Source organism: Odocoileus virginianus, chromosome 18 (assembly GCF_023699985.2).
Source record: "Odocoileus virginianus isolate 20LAN1187 ecotype Illinois chromosome 18, Ovbor_1.2, whole genome shotgun sequence".
Lineage (NCBI taxonomy): Eukaryota > Metazoa > Chordata > Mammalia > Artiodactyla > Cervidae > Odocoileus > Odocoileus virginianus.
Window position 1 is genome coordinate 22,373,421 of NC_069691.1, and position 18,710 is coordinate 22,392,130.

An 18,710-nucleotide genomic window follows, 5' to 3' on the forward strand; every position below is an offset into this window, starting at 1 on the left:
GAGACCTCGAAATACACTGGTGTAAAGCAGGAGTATTCTTCTCTTTGATGTCACATTCAGAGATAGAAGGTGGGTCAGAGAAGGTAAGTTGCTGTATTCTATAAAGTCATTCAGTAATCTAGGTTCTTTCCATCTTATTACTCTGGCACTCTCCAGGATGTTACCCTGTTGAACTGTCAAAGCTGGGTCACTGCCACATTCATGTTTCAGTCTACAGAAAGAAAAAAATACACCCAGTGTTTTGAAGGCCAAGACACAAAAAGCCCATTCTCTAGGCCTGAACTTAGTTCACTTGGCTGGCCACACCTAACTGCAGGGAAGGCTTAGACATGTAGTCTCAGAGAAACCATGTGTCCAGCTAACACCTAGCTAGTACTAGAGAAGAAACAGAGAATGGATTTAGCAGTCTACCACAAGATTTAATGATAAGAAAGACTGGGCAAGGTAGACTAGATGGACAGATAGTCAGTTCAGTCCAACAAATCCTTATTGACACCTTTCGTGTAGCTGGTGCTTGGCTCTATAGGGGATTCAGAGATGACTTTGCAAAAGTCTTTGTAACTTCGTGTACTTACATTCTAAGCAGACTGATGTCTTATTGCATGTTCAGTGTTAGAAAATCTTTAAGAATAAGTAGAATTTGTGTATGGAAGGAACTGTGAGGGAACCTTATAGGACAAGGGTTTGCATAAAGGCACTGAGGTAAGGACATCTCCTGCTGTGGGGACAGTAAGAACTCCTTGACTTATGGTGCTGCACACAGCAAGTGCTTAATAAGTGTTTCCTGTGTGTGTGTGCTCAGTCACTCAGTTGTGTCCAACTCTTTGCAACGCCATGGACTATAACCCACCAGGCTCCTCCGTCCATGGTGTTTTCCAGGTAAGAATACTGAAGTGGGTTGCCATTTCCTATTCCAGGGGATATTCCCAATCCAGGGATTGAACCTGAATCTCTTGCGTCTCCTGCACTGGCAGGCAGATTCTTTACTACTGCGCCACCTGGGAAGCCCCAGTAAGCACTTCCAAGAAGGTATTAGTTACTATGGGTTATATGTGATAAGGGCTGTTAACTAGATGTATTATGGTGATTATTCACAGTGTATACAAATATCAAATCGTTATGTTGTATGCCTGAAACTAATATGTTATATGACAATTATACTTCAATTAAAATTTAAAAATATGGATTATCCAACGTGTAGATGATCCAAACTTCTTAATGCCTTTTATCTTTATGTTCACTACAATCTTAAACTTAGAGACAAATACCTGTGGGGCCTGAGCCTTGAATCAGACAGATCTGGATTTGCAGTCCTGGTTTGGCCACTTACTTAGCAGTGATGTGTGCATGTGTGCTCAGTCACTAAGTCGTGTCTAACCCTTTGTGACCCCGTGGACTTCAACCCCCCAAGCTCCTCTGTCCAAGGAATTTCCCAGGCAAGAATACTGGAGTGGGTTGCCATTTCCTTCTCCAGGGGATCTTCCCGACCCAGGAATCGAACCCACGTCTCCTACTTGGCAAATGGATTCTTTACCACTGAGCCACCAGCCCATTAGTAGTGATGACCTTAGATCTTGGAGCCTTCCTTCCTCAACTCTAAGATGAGAGCCTCAAATTAAATGACATCCAGTCCCTTCTTAGCTAAAACTGTCTGTGGTTCTCAGATAACACTATGAGGGGGAAGGGGGAAGACAGATGGCAGGACTGAGCCCTTCTTCAAGAGCAGTTCTGCCAGACTTTTCCAGGACCAGGCTGTGACGTTTATTCTTTTTTTGGCTGTGCCCAGGCCCTCAGCAGTGGGTGCAGACTCCCAACCACTGAACAGCCAGGGAATTCCCTGTTATGTTTATTCTTTATGAGTTACTCCATAAGGCAAAATTCAGCCTGTTGGAAAGGGCACAGTTTACTTGAGTATGCTTCCATCTCCCTGTAGTGAACCCCCATCCAGGCCTGTCCTTGGTCAGCCTGGAGCCCTCATTCTAACCAGAGCACTCCTTTACAATGCTTTCCCCAACCTCCAAACTTATTCTTCTCATCCACCTCTCTACTAAACTCATCTCTTCCTCAGTGCCAGACCTTGATTCTCTGAGAAAAGGAAAATGGCTAGTTGTAATGATTCACGTTAAGGTATGATATTCTGTTTTTTCAAAAGGATCCTCTCAATCCTGGAGATTGAATAACTGATCAGATACATTCTAAGCATCATGAATGCTTGACAGTGGAGAAGGAGACATATTTGGGCTGAGGGACTATCCTACTATAAAAAGAGAGATGATGAAGGAGAAAGAGCAAGGAAGGAAGGAAGAAAAAGAAAGAAAGGAAGAGAAAGGAAGGGGAAGGGAGGAAGGGAGGAAGAAGAGAAAGAAAGAGCACATAATACAATAGGTATATAAGAATGGTGAAAAACATGGAATGTTTTTTGGGCAGCCTGGACTATATCTCAGCTATGTCACTTAATGTGTAATTTTAGGAAAGTGTGCTAGGTCTCCGTGCCTCACTTTCTTCATCAGTAAAATGAGGGTTATAGTACAGCCTGCCTCATAGGGTGGTCATGAAGAGTAAAGGAGCTAATACAGACGTCATTTATATACATTCAGCATTCATAGAAAAATACCTGGCATGGAGTAAATGCTCAATGCAAGTTGGCCATGTTGGTTATAACTCACTTACTTGGCTACATTTTTGGTTTGCCTCAGAGTTACCATGCAATGGGATTCTGGTGCTTTTTCTTTCTGCCAGGTCCTATGGAAGACCCCAAGATCCCTCCATCTTCACTGCTTCATGTTTTCATTCTCTTCTTCATCATTGCTTTCATGTTCATAGCCACAATGGTAGCCCTAAGAAAACGACTCTGGCAGAAGTTGTACCCTGGAGAAGGTAAGTGAGTTTTATTCATGGTAACCAAGTAGTCTGGGTGTCTGCAGTGTGAGGCCCTGCTTGGCCCCACCGACCTGTAGCTTCACACTGTGTCCACTCAGGGCTCATGAGTTTCTTTGGGCTTGTCCTGATGATTGTTTCCCAGAAGAAAATGCCTCTGGTCTTCAGTAAGATGCAATGTTTTTTTTTGAATAAAAATATTGATAAAAGTAAAAAACTGTATATTTTTAAATGAGTGTTTCATTCCTATAGCTGAAATGGTTTGCTTTGTTCTCTGAGCCAAGAAGTGTCATCAGCCTCATGAGATCAGTGTTATTTGGGCAATGCAGACAGTTGTGTAGTCAGAGTTCACTGGTAGGAAGATGGCAGGATCCTTCGTGAGGACTCCTTTAGTTTTCATTCCTCCTTTGCCCATTCTGGGCCTGAGCTGGGCTGAGCTGTCCTCTTATCCACAGGAATCTGAGTCTTCTGGTTCGATAAGGAAAGGAAAGAAGTGTGAGGCCATCTGGCATAGGGAAAGCACCTGACTGGTGGTACCCTGAGATCTTTCAGCAGCTCCCTCCTCACCCCGTCACAGGCTCACCAGCCCACTCCATTCTACTGTGACAGTGAGACAGAGCTTGCCTGCGGTGTCTGAATCCAGGCCAGAATACCTGCAAGCCCATCTGGTGCTTTCCTACACAGCACCCAGTGAGCCTCCTCCCAAGATCGATACACAGCCTATAGTAAAGGAAATAGCAGCTAGGAATAATTCACTAAGAATTTGAAGTGGTCACTATTTGAGGACTGGGGGGCTTTTCAGTGATTGTTATCCTACATTTACAATCTGACCTCTGTATTCTCATCTGCCATGAAATACTGTCATCATCTATTTGTCCGTTGACCTATGTGTGCATTAGCTTGGGTAGTGACCACAAACCCGCTTGTGTAGAATCCAAGATCCATGAACTGTTGTCAAAAGAAAGAGGGGGGTTGGGGAGGAAGGAAGAAGGGAAGAAGGGAGGGAGGAAAGGAGAAAAAATGGGATGGGGAGAAAGAATGGAATTAGAGGAATTATAGGGTCCTGCCCAAAAAATCTTGGACTAAACAGAATCTCTTCTGCAAATCTGTGACTTCAGAGAGTCATGACAGATGCAGCTCATCAGAACCTTATCTTCTGTATTCTTTTTCTTTATTTTTTGGCTACACTGGGTTTTTGTTGCTGCATGGGCTTTCTCTAGTTGTGGCAAGCAGGGACTGCTCTAGTTGCACTGCGTGGGCTTCTCATTGTGGTGACATTTGCTGTGGAGCACAGGCTCTAGAGCATGTGGGTTTCAATAGTTGTGGCATGCAGGCTTAGTTGCTCTGTAGCATGTGGAATCTTCCTGGGCCAGGGATCAGAAACATGTCTCATGCACTGGCAGGCAGATTCTTAACCACTGGACCACCAGGAAACTCCTGCATTCCTCTAGTACTTCCCTCATGTGTACCCCTCAGATGCAATTTTACAACCAAGGTTCCAGGCTTGGGGCCTGAGAACCCATTAGGCACCTCATAAATGAGTAGTGGGTTTTTCATCCTTACTCTCTGAGGAAATGAAATAGAGCCACATTTCTTAAAGATAGAATGGAGAAAAGAAATCTTCCCCTCATCCCTCATCCCAATTTTAAGTGTAAGTAGCACCAAGCTGGGTGTGAGTCTCAGGCACCAACTAGAGTGGGAGAGATTTGTTACTAGTAAGAGTTAAGTAAATACATTTTCAAGTGATTTATTTTTTAATAAACTAGAGCGAAATCACCATTGCTACGTAATAGCCCTCCTCTGTAACTCTTGTGCTTTGGGATCTGCTCTCTTAGAAGGGAGTACGCAAATATACATGAATTCAAGGACTGTGGTTTCTCTTTTTCATCAGTATATGTCCAGTGTCTAAAACATTACCTGGCATATACAACAAAATTGTTCAATAAAATTTTAGACTTTGAACCTTTGATATGCAGATACGTGTGCTAACCTGCTCTGTACAACATGGCCATATGTGGTTATTTAAATTAAACAAAAATTCAAGCCCTGGGTCATATTTTAAGTGCTCACATATTGTAAGTGTTCAATAGTCACATGGCGCTAGTAGCTACTGTATGGGATAGAGAAGTATTTCTAATTTCTATTGGATTTAATAAACATAATATGGTATTTCAATAAATATGATCATAAAAAACCTAACATATTAGAAGAATTACTGTAAAAATTTCTAATGTTTGCACTTTATTTCTATACCTATCTGCTTGTGGACTGTTAATAATCAACTCGCCCACCAGTACTAGCCTCTGCACCACATTTTACCCTAAAAGACTGAGCCAGAGCTTTGCAGAGATTTAAACCAAAGGCCAAATATATTGACTAATGCTTGCATGAGAACCACAGGGAATGACAGCACTGACCTCAGGCATTAGAGTCCTTCACTGAATCTCCAACCTTCAGGGGCAATTCCTATAGCTTAGCCATTGACCCCTTTCAAATACAAATGCTCTTGGAGGAGATTGCAATGCTGGATAGAAGCCCTCTAAATCTGGGCCAAGGTCAGAATGAATACCAAGGAGTTATTAAGAAGCTGACAAACAGAACAAAAGCAGATTAGGGATGGACTGAGTTCAGGAACCCAAGCAACTGCAGGACATGGGTATTGAACCCTGTAAGAAAAGCAGAATAAGAGGGAGTATGTGAAATCAGGGCTTGATAAAGAGATAAAGCCAGGGAAACAATGATGAGCAGCAACCCATCTTGTGAACTTGTGTTTCTGCTCCCAAAGTTACTTTGAACCAGTATCAGTCAATGACACCTTAGTGCAGATTTATTGATTAGACCTTCTGCTCTGTGTAGAGGAGAAAGGAAGGAAGTGGCATTCAAGACTAAAGTAGAACAGGGAGAGAGAATTTCAAAGGTATTTCCTGGGCCAAATACCCAAATTAGCAGTCCCTCAGCTTCTGAGGACCTGGGGGCTTGGGCAGACAGGGAATAGGAAGTAAGCGGAGGCCTTCTTTCTTCACAATTTTCTCCTAAGGGTATGGTTTTAGTTTGTATCCAGCCTGAGGTCTCAAACCACGGTGGAAATTTATTCTTCTCTATGTGGATTTATTTGGATTTACTTTTCGTTCTGCCATCATTTCACCTATAAACAGAACAGTTTCCTCGTTAATCTTAACCCATCCCTGGAATTTTTCTTTTTCAGATGCAACAAAAAGATCTGCCACCATGGTAAGGAAAGAAGAAGACAGAGCTGTGAGTAATCGTGATTTCTCTTTTCTGTTTCACCTTCTTTTCTCCCAGATTAAATTAAGAAATAACACCTCTGCTTTGTTGCACCAAGGGCAAATAGCCTGGGCAGAATCTTCCTGCTAAGTGGCATTTAGTTTCTCTTGCAATCCTGCATTGTTCCATACCTTTTTTGGAAAATAAAGATGATGTCAGTTGAATAACCACAGAACAACTATATAGCCTTTAGTCTGTCTATATTCCTAAGCACTCCTAGAAAATAATGCATGGACATCTGGGCTCAAATTAGAAACATGGTTAAATTTAACAGCAAAAGGAAGATAGTCTACTGTGACACAATCAGCAGCTGGGGTTTTTAGTCATTAAGTACACTGTGGGTTGTGGGTTAAGGGTATTTCTGGAGATGTAGAAGTCTCTTCATGAGATTGAAAGGCTTGGAGCTGGAATTTGTGGGAGAGTGTGTGATCTAGAGGTCAGGAGAAGTAGGGTTGCTGAAACCATTCAGCTTCATCGGATGAAAAGCATAGACACTGGGGAAGTGGTCTGTTGGAGATTCTCAGATCTAGGTCACATTGTAAAATGGGTATTTCTGGCTCTCTTGGGAAAGCTGCCTTTGCCTGTAATCTAGGGATCACATGGTGTCACACATGACTTTATGAGTTCACCAAAATAGTGATAGGCAATTCGTAGACATTTCTAAATAACTTTGTATTATCAGCTGCTCAAAATATTAAGAACTGTTTACTTTTAAATTCTTTTGAATATATTGCCCAGATTCCAGTAACACCGATTGTGAAAATAACCCTAGAAAACGTTCAAATACCAGGGTCTGCATTTGGCTTATCTATCACACATGGCAGTTCATAAGCACAAAATATGACTTAAAAGAATGAAATGAAAAGAGGCTCCTGCACCCTCCCTGTCTCCACCACTCGCCTGAAAGAGATTCTTGAAAATACATCCTGTCACTATAGACTCATTCCTGGACCCAGTGTCAGGGAAGAAATGCAGCCTAAGCCAGCTGTGCTTGACATCCCATTACCTGAGCTTTTCTGAATCATGAGACAACTTTCAGATCAACACTGGAAGTTCTGATACAAACATTTGTTTCTTGGGAAACAAAAATCCTGTATTCCTATAAATTGATCTCCTTGGCCTCCAGGTGAGTTCCCATGAGAGAAGCCCAATATTTACTAAACTTCATGAGGTCAAAATATTTGAATAAGTGACTCCTTCAGCTGCTCAGAATAAGGAAGAAATAGTGAAAAATGTGAGCACAGAAGTAATAAACTCAGATGCCCTTCAGGCCAGTGATGAAATGAGTGACAACTGTCTAGTATAACCAGATAGGGAGTGGGGGAGGGGAGGGATTGTGACAAATTGGAGAGCATTTTCCCTGTCAGTTTAGCACTAGCCTTACATTGCCAGAGAAGATAGAAATCCAGATTTTTATATAAAACATCTTAATTATTAAATGCTAGCTGAAAGTATTTCAAATAGCAAACAAACTAGACAAAACATGCCTGTAGGTTAATTGAGCCTGTTGATCAGTTTTCAAGTCCTTTCCTAGAAACATAATATTGTAAGGGAAGAGTTTAGAATCTGAGTAATGAAGGCAGAAACACCTATTTGAGGAATTGATCTTTATCATGCACATATGTACATGACATTATTTTATGGTCTATTAGTACTTGTTTTGATTGCATTCAAAGTTATTTTCAGATTGATTGAAGTCTTTCTAATCTTGTTTAGAGCTGCATAAAATATAGAACTTGGTTGATAATCACCAGCAAAGTATTAAAAGAAAAATTATTTTTATTTAATATAATGTATTATGGTTTTGTCAAAGCAGATACAAATGTGTTAGATTTTCAGTAGATGCTTTTTTTAAAGTTCTTCCCTAAAAAGTTGCTCATCAGTTATTAACTCTTTATTGAGAACTGATTTAACATTTGGAATAATATCCCCTGGGAAGAAGAGGGAACAGGACATGGAAATACTGATTTGAGGGATAGAAAGAGAAGAGATCTGGGACCAAGTGTTTGGACAGCTAAGAAAACTTGGAATGTGTTGCTGGGGATGAGGGGCACTTCATGCTCCTCCAGAAAAACAACCACAGAACCACTTGCTGTTTAGCCACTAAGTCACATCCAACTCTTTTGTGATCCCATGGACTGTAGCCCGCCAGGCTCCTCTGTCCATGGGATTTCCCAGGCAAAAATACTGGAGTGAGTTGCCATTTCTGTCTCCAGGGAATCTGCCCAACCCAGAGATCAAACCCATGACTCTTGCATTACAGGCAGATTCTTAGCCTGAAAAGTATGAAATCTATATGGCTGGCAGGTTGGGAACTCAGGTAGGATTTTTTATATTACAATCTTGAGGCAGAATTCCTCTTCTGATTGCTGTTAAGGTCTTCAACTGCTTGGATGAAGCCCACCCACATTATGGAAGGTAATCTATTTAAAGTTAGCTGATGGTAAATGTTAATTACATCTATTATACGAAATACCTTCAGAGCAACATCTAGACTAACATTTCACCAAATAGCTGGGCACAGCAGTCTAGCCAAATTAACATAAAATAAACCATCACAGGCATCAAGAAATGAGGGAGACAGTCTTGCCCGGAGTAAGTCAGTTTGTCAGACTTCCTTGAGTCTTTGAAAATACAAGTATGTGGCCATCTATTTTCTGGTCACTGGAGTTGTCCAAATGACCAGGACTTTGTCTAATACCTGCTCATCCATGCAGCTACCATTCCAGATTTGCATGTAGACTATTTAGGGTTTTTTGTTTATTTCAGCAAGATGTTTTTCCCTCAACTCCCTGCCTGTCAACCATTCAGTAACAAAAGGCATCTGTGACATCAGAATCTACTACTTTGTATATTTTGAAGTAATGAATATCTGAGTAGATCTAGAGGGGTAAAAAAAAACCCAAACTTGTAGTCAAGAAATTACTTGATAAAGTCAAACAAATTTTTTGAAAAAAAATTTTTTACTTCTCAGTAAAATGAACAAATTATAAGAGCTGGATTTGACTTATCTAATATCTTGTTTCATTGCCAATACCCAATGAGAACTATAGATAGATATGTATAGCTGTGTATAGATAGCTTTGGGAAGTCCCCTTGAACGGAGCAGCACACACTGCAAGACCTGATTCCCCCTACACTGTTTTCATCATCAGGCCAATCTCCTGTCTCTCGACTAGATTTGAGCTCTTTTGCATGGCTTTTCAGGCCATCCTTCTCCCTTTCTTGTTCCCAAGCCGTGCTCATTCTTACCTTTGCCCCTTTGTTCGTGTTGTGTCTCCTGCCTGGAATGCCCTCCTCATTCCTTCTTGCTGACTCAAACTCAAACTTCTTGTAGGATCTGCCTTCGTATAGAATAATAAGTTAGCATTATTATTGTTTTAATGCCAGACCACTGTTCTAAACACTCTAGAGGTACATTTAATTTTCACAGTAGCCCTACGAGGTATATACTTCCTCCCCACCACCTCCAGTCTCAGAGGTGAGGAGATACTTGTGCAAGGTCGTATGACTAGTGAATGCATGGGCCAGAAATTGGACCCAAGTATGCCAGTACAGAGCCCATGCCTATACACTAAACTGTACTCCCTTTCTTAGTCTGTAAGACTGTCTCTGCAGCTCAGCCCTCTTTGTTTTTCCCTCTGCGTTGTACACACAGTCTATACCACTCTCAAGTGCGTGGTCACAGCATTATTTCCTGGTTTCTTCTAAGTGTACATATTTTATATCTACTTAGTCAATGAAATGAAGTGAGATATTACTGGTAATAAAACTATTAGATATTTGGTTTTGTCTGCTTTCTTATCTGTTTTTCTATACTTCTTTTAGCTTATTCTATGATCAGTTTAAAAGAAAGTGACTGATTTTGACCAAATCAGGCTTGCTACTAAAAAATCTTGTTTAATTTTAGTTGAGTTTGCCAGCTCAAAGGAGAACAACTTATAATGATTTCTAGAACATTTGTCGTACTTTAGTAGGCACCTATTAATGAGAATCAACCACAGTTAACACTCTCCTACCCACTGGTGTGTATCAATTAAAAAAAAATGAGTAGGCAAACCATGGCCAGGAGGTCAAATCCCCACCTGTTTCTGTAAACAAAATTTTTATTAAAACTTAATCATGCTTTCTGTTTTCATATTATCCCTCCCCCTAATTTCCCATCGATTTGTCTGCTTCTTATGGTAGAGTTGAGTAATTGCAACAGAGACCATATAGCCTATAAAAATCTAAATTTTTTATAATCTGGCCCTTTACAGAAAATGTTTGCTGTCTCCTGACCTAGAGGTTCTCCCAGGCTTTGCACCTTCTTTCACAGTAAATGTAATGGGTTGGTCAAAAAGTTCGTTCAGGGTTTTTTGTAAGATATGGAAAAACCTGAATGAACTTTTTGGCCAACCAAATACTTCTTCCTGTGCTAAGTGATACAATGTCACCCCCACTCCTATGTCAGCTTCATGAAGTCTGAGGACAGAGCCCACTGGAAGTTCTTAGGCCGAGCCAGCCTCTCACTCTCCGACACACAGTTCACTGCCACGCTAGCTCTGCCTCACCCCCAAAAGCCACCACTGGGGGACAGTGTTAGGTTCTAGGCTTTCCAGGAGCAATCCTGGGCCTTCATATTCTTACTCATTATCATCTCAGAAGATGAAGTCTTGGGACTTGCTCTGGGCATGTCCTTTGGACATATTTAATTTCATTTCTTTAATTTTAATTTTTATTGAAGTATAGTTGATTTACAGTATTGTGCTAGTTTCAGTTGTACAATAAAATGATTCAGTAATACATATATAGTTTTTCAGATTCTTTTCCATTGTAGGTTATTATAAGACACTGAATATAGTTCCCTGTGCTGTACAGTAAATCCTTGTTGTTTATTTTATATATGGTAGTATCTCTTAATCCCATGCTCTTAACTTATCCCTCGCTCCTGCCCCTTTGGTAATCATGTTTGTTTTCTAAGTCTATAAGTCTGTGTTGTAAATAAGTTCATTTTTTTTTTTTTTTGGATTCCACTTGTAAGTGATATCATAAGATATTTGTCTTTCTTTGGCTTACTTCATTAAGTATAATATTTTCTGGGTCCATCCAAGTTGCTGCAAATGGCAACATTTCATTCTTTTTATGGCTCATATTCCATTGTGTGTGTGTATACACACACTCACACACACTGTATCTTCTTAATCCATTCATCTGTTTATTGTAAATAGTGCTTCTGTGAACATTGAGATATATGTCACACATACTTCTTATTCAAATGATTATTCTTGCTTCCCACCTAAGAAAGGAAGAGCTTGCTGGTTTTGCCTCACTGACCAGGGACTGAGTGAGGCCTGATTATTGTGAGAGTGTCCAGAAGGGCTCAGTAATTCAAGTAACAGCTGCTCTGGGCTGGGTTTTCCACTCCATGTTTCTACCCCTAACTTTCTAGGGAATGCTGGGAAAGGTAATGCCTGTTCCTATTGTTGTGAAAATCCAGACTTCTCAGTCACCCAGGATGGGCCTTCAAGGCCTTAACCTTAATATTATTAAATTAAAAACTCAGATAAAACTAAATGTAGCCAAGGAGATGGCCCTTTCCCATCCTTCTCCATGGTGAATGTGGTAGTCATCAGTGTTATTTCACACATTTCTAGATCTCTTGCTCTTGTGTACACAATAGGATTGCACTTCTCTGTGATTAATTAGGTTGTAAGTGTGGTCATATAACTTGCTTTGATCAACTAAATGTAAGCATAAGTGATGTGTGTTACTTTGGGGTAGAATATATAATAACTAGCCTGTGCTTTGCTGTGTTTTCTGTTTTCATCTGAAACATTCAAGGTAGTGATTTCTACACCAGCCTGGGTTTCTGAGTAACAACAAATAACAGGGTGCCCGGCTGACTCTTGGTGGGCATGGAACATGAGCAAGAATAAACCTTTATTTATTATATTGAGATTTAAGAGTTGTTTGTTACTGCAGCATAATCTAGTCTATCCTGACTGATACAACAGGGAAACAATAGACCGTATGTTACCATTTAACATTCTTTTTCTGAGGAAAAATGCTTTCTATATAAAAAAAGAAAAAAGGATAAAGTATAAGGATATATTCACCATATAATTAGTTCTCTATTTAAAAAAAGTTTTTAATATACCCACCACACCTGCTTTCTCCCCCAAAAATGAAGACAAAAACATAAAACATTAAAAATAAAAACATTAAACTGCTCATAATCATAAAAAATGTCCATAATAATTATCATTGTGTGATGGAACCTCATATTATTTTCCTCATTTTTCCTGATTTCTGTTTGTACCTTAATACATTTTTAAATTCCCCAATGTGTCACTGTTTTAAGTACCCAGGGGTGCCTGTTAGATGAAGAAAGGAGTTTTTTGAGCCATGTTAACCATCCCCCACTCATCTCTCTATGTCTCAGTAGTCAAATGCAGTATGTAGAGCTCTTCATAGGGTCCTTCTCAACTTTTGGGAGGGAAATGCTTTTACTCCCTTTCAAGGACATTTATCAGTGTCTTAGCTACCTCTTACAGATTCCGAGCTCAGGCAACCTAGAAGGAATGGACACATACTGCAAAGATGTAACAGACAAGGTAACTTGCACAAGGTTATGTTATAACTTAATGATGGAAGTCCTAGTCCAGACTTCCTGAATCCTTTTCTGTGGTATACTACTCTTTCCATTTGTGGAATTTCTCCTTGCAGCTAACTTGACTCACTTGTGGGGCTATTCAGGCCCCTGGCTTTTTGTTCTGCAGGCAAACAAGCTGTCAACCAGTATAACTTTAGTGTAACCACCAAGAATCGGATATGACTGGTCGATTAGAACTGAATTCTGATACCATAGATATGTATCAGTTCAGCTCAGTTCAGTTCAGTCACTCAGTCATGTCCGACTCTTTGCAACCCCATGGACTGCAGCACACCAGGCCGCCCTGTCCATTGCCAACTCCCGGAGCTTCCTTAAACTCATGTCCATTGAGTCAGTAATGCCATCCAACCATCTCATCCTATGTCTTCCCCTTTTCCTCCTGCCATCCATCTTTCCCAGCCTCAGGGTCTTTTCCAATGAGTCAGTTCTTCACATCAGGTGGCCAAAGGATTGGAGCTTCAGCTTCAGCATCAGTCTGTCTGACGAATATTCAGGACTGATTTCCTTTAGGATGGACTGGTTGGACCTCCTTGCTGTCCAAGGGACTCTCAAGAGTCTTCTCCAATACCACAGTTCAAAAACATCAATTCTTCGGCTATCAGCTTTCTGTATGGTCCAACTCTCACATCCATACATGATTACTGGAAAAACCAAAGCTTTGACTAGACGGACCTTTGCTGGCAAAGTAATGTCTCTGTTTTTTAATATGCTGTCTAGGTTGGTCATAACTTTTCTTCCAAGAAGCAAGCGTCTTTTAATTTCATGGCTGCAGTCACCATCTGCAGTGATTTTGGAGCCCCCCAAAATAAAGTCTGTCACTGTTTCCATTGATTACTCATCTATTTCCCATGAAGTGGTGGGATCAGATGCCATGGTCTTGGTTTTCTGAATGTTGAGTTTTAAGCCAACTTTTTCACTCTTTCACTTTCATCAAGAGGTACTTTAGTTCTTCTTTGCTTTCTGCCATAAGTATGGTATCATCTGCATGTCTGAGGTTATTGATATTTCTCCTGACAGTCTTGATTCCAGCTTGTGCTTCATCCAGTCCAGCATTTCTCATAATGTACTCTGCATATAAGTTAAATAAGCAGGGTGACTATATACACCGTTGATGTACTCCTTTCCGGTTTGGAACCACTCTCTTGTTCCATGTCCGGTTCTAAGTGTTACTTCTTGACCTGCATACAGATTTCTCAGGAGGCAGGTCAGGTGGTCTGGTATTCCCATATCTTGAAGAATTTTCCACAGTCTGTTGTGATTCACACAGTCAAAGTCTTTGGCATAGTTGGTAAAGCAGAAGTAGATGTTTTTCTGAAACTCTCTTGCTTTTTTGTTAATCCAGCAGTTGTTGGCAATTTGATATCTGGTTCCTCTGCCTTTTCTAAATCCAGCTTGAACATCTTGAAGTTCACAGTTCACGTACTATTGAAGCCTGGCTTGGAGAATTTTGAGCATTACTTTGGTAGCTTGTGAGATGAGTGCAATTGTTCATTAGTTTGAGCATTCTTTGGCATTGCCTTTCTTTGGGACTGGAAGGAAAACTGACCTTTTCCAGTCCCATGGCCACTGCTGAGCTTTCCAAATTTGCTGACATATTGAGTGCAGCACTTTCACAACATCATCTTTTAGGATTTGAAAGAGCTCAACTGGAATTCCATCACCTCCACTAGCTTTGTTCTTAGTGATGCTTCCTGAGGCCCACTTGACTTCACATTCCAGGGTGTCTGGCTGCAGGTGAGTGATCACACATTGTGATTATCTGGGTCATGAAGATCTTTTCTGTATAGTTCTTCTGTGTATTCTTGCCACCTCCTCTTAATAGCGTGTGCTTCTGTTAGCTCCATACCATTTCTGTCCTTTATTGTGCCCATCTTTGCATGAAATGTTCCCTTGATATCTCTAATTTTCTTGAAAAGATCTCTAGTCTTTTCCATTCTATTGTTTCCCTCTGTTTCTTTGCATTGATCACTAAGAAAGGCTTTCTTATCTCTCCTTGCTATTCTTTGGAACTCTGCATTCAAATGGGTATATCTTTCCTTTTCTCCTTTGCCTTTCGTTTATCTTCTTTTCACAGCTATTTGTAAGGCCTCATCAGACAGTCATTTTGCCTTTTTGCATTTCTTTTTCTTGTGGATGGTCTTGATCCCTGCCACCTGTACCATGTCACGAACCTCCATCCAAAGTTCTTCAGGCACTCTTTCTATCAGATCTAATCCCTTGAATCTATTTGTCACTTCCACTGTATAATCATAAAGGGTTTGATATACGTCATACCTGAATAGTCTAGTGGTTTTCCCCACTTTCTTCAATTTAAGTCTGAATTTGACAATAAGGAGTTCATGACCTGAGCCACAGTCAGCTCCTGGTCTTATTTTTGCTGACTCTATAGAGCTTCTCCATCTTTGGCTGCAAAGAATATAATCAATCTGATTTCAGTTTTGACCATCTGGTGATGTCCATGTGTAGAGTTTTCTCTTGTGTTGTTGGAAGAGGGTGTTTGCTATGGCCAGATAGGTGTCACGCTTCCTTAAAAAAAAAAAAAGTTATTCTAATCATCCAAGTCATGAGTTATTAGATCATCCAGACCATGCAGCTTGACTTCTCTACTTTAGAGATCATGAGATTGCATTTAAGGCATGTTAAGTGACTTTATTGATGAAATAATGACAAAAAAATTTAAAAGATCTTGTGATCCCCAGTGTAACACTATTTATTTATGCATTCACTCTCAACCATGTATTGTGTTTGCTGTTTGCAAGACTCTGTGTCAGGTAGGCCATGGAAGAATTTTAAAAATGACTTAAGCACATTAGTCATCTAAGAGTCTTACAATGAAGTATTAGAGATGAGGCACTCAAAAAACTGCTCTCATTGCCATAGTTTGGATTAAGATTAAAATATGAGGCCAGTTTTCTATATACCTCTGTATACTTCTTTCTGTATACCTCTATATACTTCTATATACCTTATATTAAAATATGAGGCCAGCTTTCTATATATACCTATATAGTAATTGGTCCAATGTCTGCATTTTGTTTTGTTTTGTTTTTTTACTTGGGTCTCTTGTATTTCCTCTAAGAACTTCCACCAGAGAACCAACCACAGCTTTGGCATTCTATTATAGCAACATGGACATGTCTCCTTTTCTTTTTCCTATGCCAATGGTTCTAATTTTTTTTCTTCTTTTTTTTTATAACCCTTAATATACATACACATATATATTTTGAGTAGGAAAAAAATTGAGTCTTCCTGCTATATTCCTCTTTTACTCTCATACTACTGTCAAACTCAAGCATATCTGACACCAGATGTGTGGACGTTTTCCCCACATCAAACCATTCTCTGCATCACACGGTGAGTGTCCTACAATGTAACTCAGCTCTGACACTAACCGGTAAGAGCATGAGACTCCACAGGTTAAAGGCTCAGGTCCCAGGAGTGCTCCCACTCCACTTCAGATGCCAGGTACACATTCAGGTTGTCACCTGTACTTCTGACCAATCAGCTATAAATCTGAGGTCCTCACGACCTTCTTCTTGGGTTCAACTAATTTGCTAGAGCTGTTCACAGGGCTCAGGAAAATAGTGCACATGTTTTATCCACTCATTATGAAAGGATATGATAAGGATACAGATGGACACTGGCCCCTGCTCTTGCTGGTCTCAGGGGGCCCAATATCCTCAGACTGAAGGGGAAAGGGAAGGGAGCAGTTCCAGAAGCCTGGTGAGAACTGCAGGAGGAAAGGGCAGACCACAGAGCTGTAGGCTTTAACGGAGGGACAAAACGAACCTGCAGCCTGTCCAGGAGGTGACTGAAGAAGAGATCTCCCAACCTTACTCTCCTATCCCATGCAATCTCCTCTCCGAGACTTGAGGGAAAAAAATGGAATGGAAACCAGAGGAAAGAGAGGCCAGTGATGCAGTCCTAGGATGTGCACAGGCTGAGCAGGGTGGAGGAAAATGCATCTCCAGGAATAAGCAGAAATATCTGACACAATGGGGAACTCAAAGGTCTGAATAGAGAAGCCCCTTGAACTTTGCTCCAGTATTGCTCAGCTGCCTGCAGCTCAGAGAACAGAGGAGAGAAGCTTCTTGCTATCAGTCTGGGGAGAGAAACTAAAGATTTGGACTAGGGCAAATGGTCGAGGGGGTGGAAAGAAAGCTTTAAGCCCTGCTGCCTTTTGAGCTTTTTTTTTTAACTCCAATTTTCTCACTCCAATCAGACTTTGAGAGTTTGTATATTTTCTAGTCAGAAAAATGATTTTTCTGTTTGTGAACTTTTCTCTCCAGATTTGAACCTGTGATCTCAGGAGCTGGGCTGACCTGATAGGACAACCTCAAGAAACTTCTAGACTCTGAGCAAGAATCCCCTGGCCTGCAGAACTTCTTGTTCGTACTTTTCAAATGTCTTTGTATAAACCAGCACTTTATTCTAGAGACTGCAGCACGACTAGGCAGCACTACCACCGTGTAACGGAAAGTCAGGCAACTGCCCCTCCACTGATCTGGGCTCCTTCCCCCACAGCCCGTGGCCCCATGCACACACTACTGCACTTTAGAAAACAACCGCACTGGATCCTGGACCCCACTGAGGGTCCTCTGGCTCTTTCTTTTTTCCAGACTGGAAACAGAGGGAATTATTTCCCCTTAAGTTTTCAAAGCAGTTTCCAGAAGCAGAGACAAGTAGAAGTTTCCAGTTACAGAAATGGACAGAAGATTGCCAGTAGAGTTATTTTTATGTGTAGTTTCCTCTGGATACTGAAAAAGCCTGTTGAGACTGTGAGTTCACAGACAGGACTTTATACAAAGTCAAGCCATAATTGACATGTTTTATGGTTTACAGGAAGCCAGAAAACATCTGAGTTGTTTTAATGAAGTGTTTAAGCATTGAAGTACACAGAGTGGTCAACTACAGATTGTGGAGAAAAGCCATTGAGTATTTTTCTGAGATCTAAATCACAAAGCATTGATTTTAACTTGTAATGGCACTGTGTTGAATGGTATTTTAAAAGCAAATGCAAACTACATCTTTCCTTCAAAAAATCCTGTCTTCTTAACCTTGGAAGCCAATCATACACATTTTGAGTTTTGTCATACTAATATGCTATTTCTGCAAAAATTTCAGTTGAGTAGCTATAATGGTCAAAGCACCAAACTAAGGCTCCTTTCCTAGCCTTCTCTTTGACTCTAAACTTAACCTTTCAGTAGCTCAGTTTCCAGGTCTGATAGAGTGATGGCCACTAGCCATGGCCTCTGATGATCAGTACTAGAAATCCTATGGGACTCCATTATCACGTGTCAAGGAGGAGGGTAGCTGGATGTGGTCCATCAGGCTGATCATGCTCATGGCCTTTGTGCTAGAACATTCAAGGCATTAGCTAACCTATGAACTATCCAAATGTAAACATTATCAAGCATAACAGATGATGAATGGGCTTCAAGCAAACTCTTTTAACTGATGCACAGACTGAGAATAATTTTAGGTTAATGAGAATGAAGGGGGGTGAAAGTAACAGACAATTATGTAACATCTCAGTTTCTTCTGTTCAAAATCAAAGAATACCATTGAAGAATAAAACTCAGTTCTTCAAAATGTTCCAGATGTTCTGCTTTTGGCTAAGTGGTTTCCTCAGGGCCCATCCAGGTCAGTGAGTTTAATATTTCATCAGGCCAGTTGGCTCCCATAGGTGTAAAAGTCTTTGCAGCACACTCGAATGCCTTATTTAGAAGGGCAGGGTCCCATGGCTGTCTCCCAGGTCCCGTGTGTTGGTCTGGGGCCCCTGCTGGGGAAGCAGCACCTCCTAATTGTGCAGAGGTCAGAGCAGGCAGACAGGACCTTCTCCCTGAGGAAGCAGGTCTGTCCATGTGGGCTGCACATCTCCACTGATATGTGA

At 40.8% G+C, this 18,710-nt stretch overlaps 1 protein-coding gene across 2 annotated transcripts in view; it reads left to right on the top strand.

Moving 5' to 3' along the window:
* PDCD1LG2 (programmed cell death 1 ligand 2) overlaps positions 1 to 18,411 on the top strand; it is a 57,870-nt gene extending 39,459 nt beyond the window's left edge. For both annotated transcript variants that reach the window (XM_020904551.2, XM_070480444.1), the window contains 3 exons: positions 2,740 to 2,877; positions 6,083 to 6,132; positions 17,107 to 18,411. In XM_020904551.2, coding sequence (XP_020760210.2) covers positions 2,740 to 2,877; positions 6,083 to 6,132; positions 17,107 to 17,112 — 194 coding nt within the window. In that variant the 3' untranslated portion in view covers positions 17,113 to 18,411. The remainder of the gene's footprint in view (positions 1 to 2,739; positions 2,878 to 6,082; positions 6,133 to 17,106) is intronic.
* Positions 18,412 to 18,710: the final 299 nt, after the last annotated feature.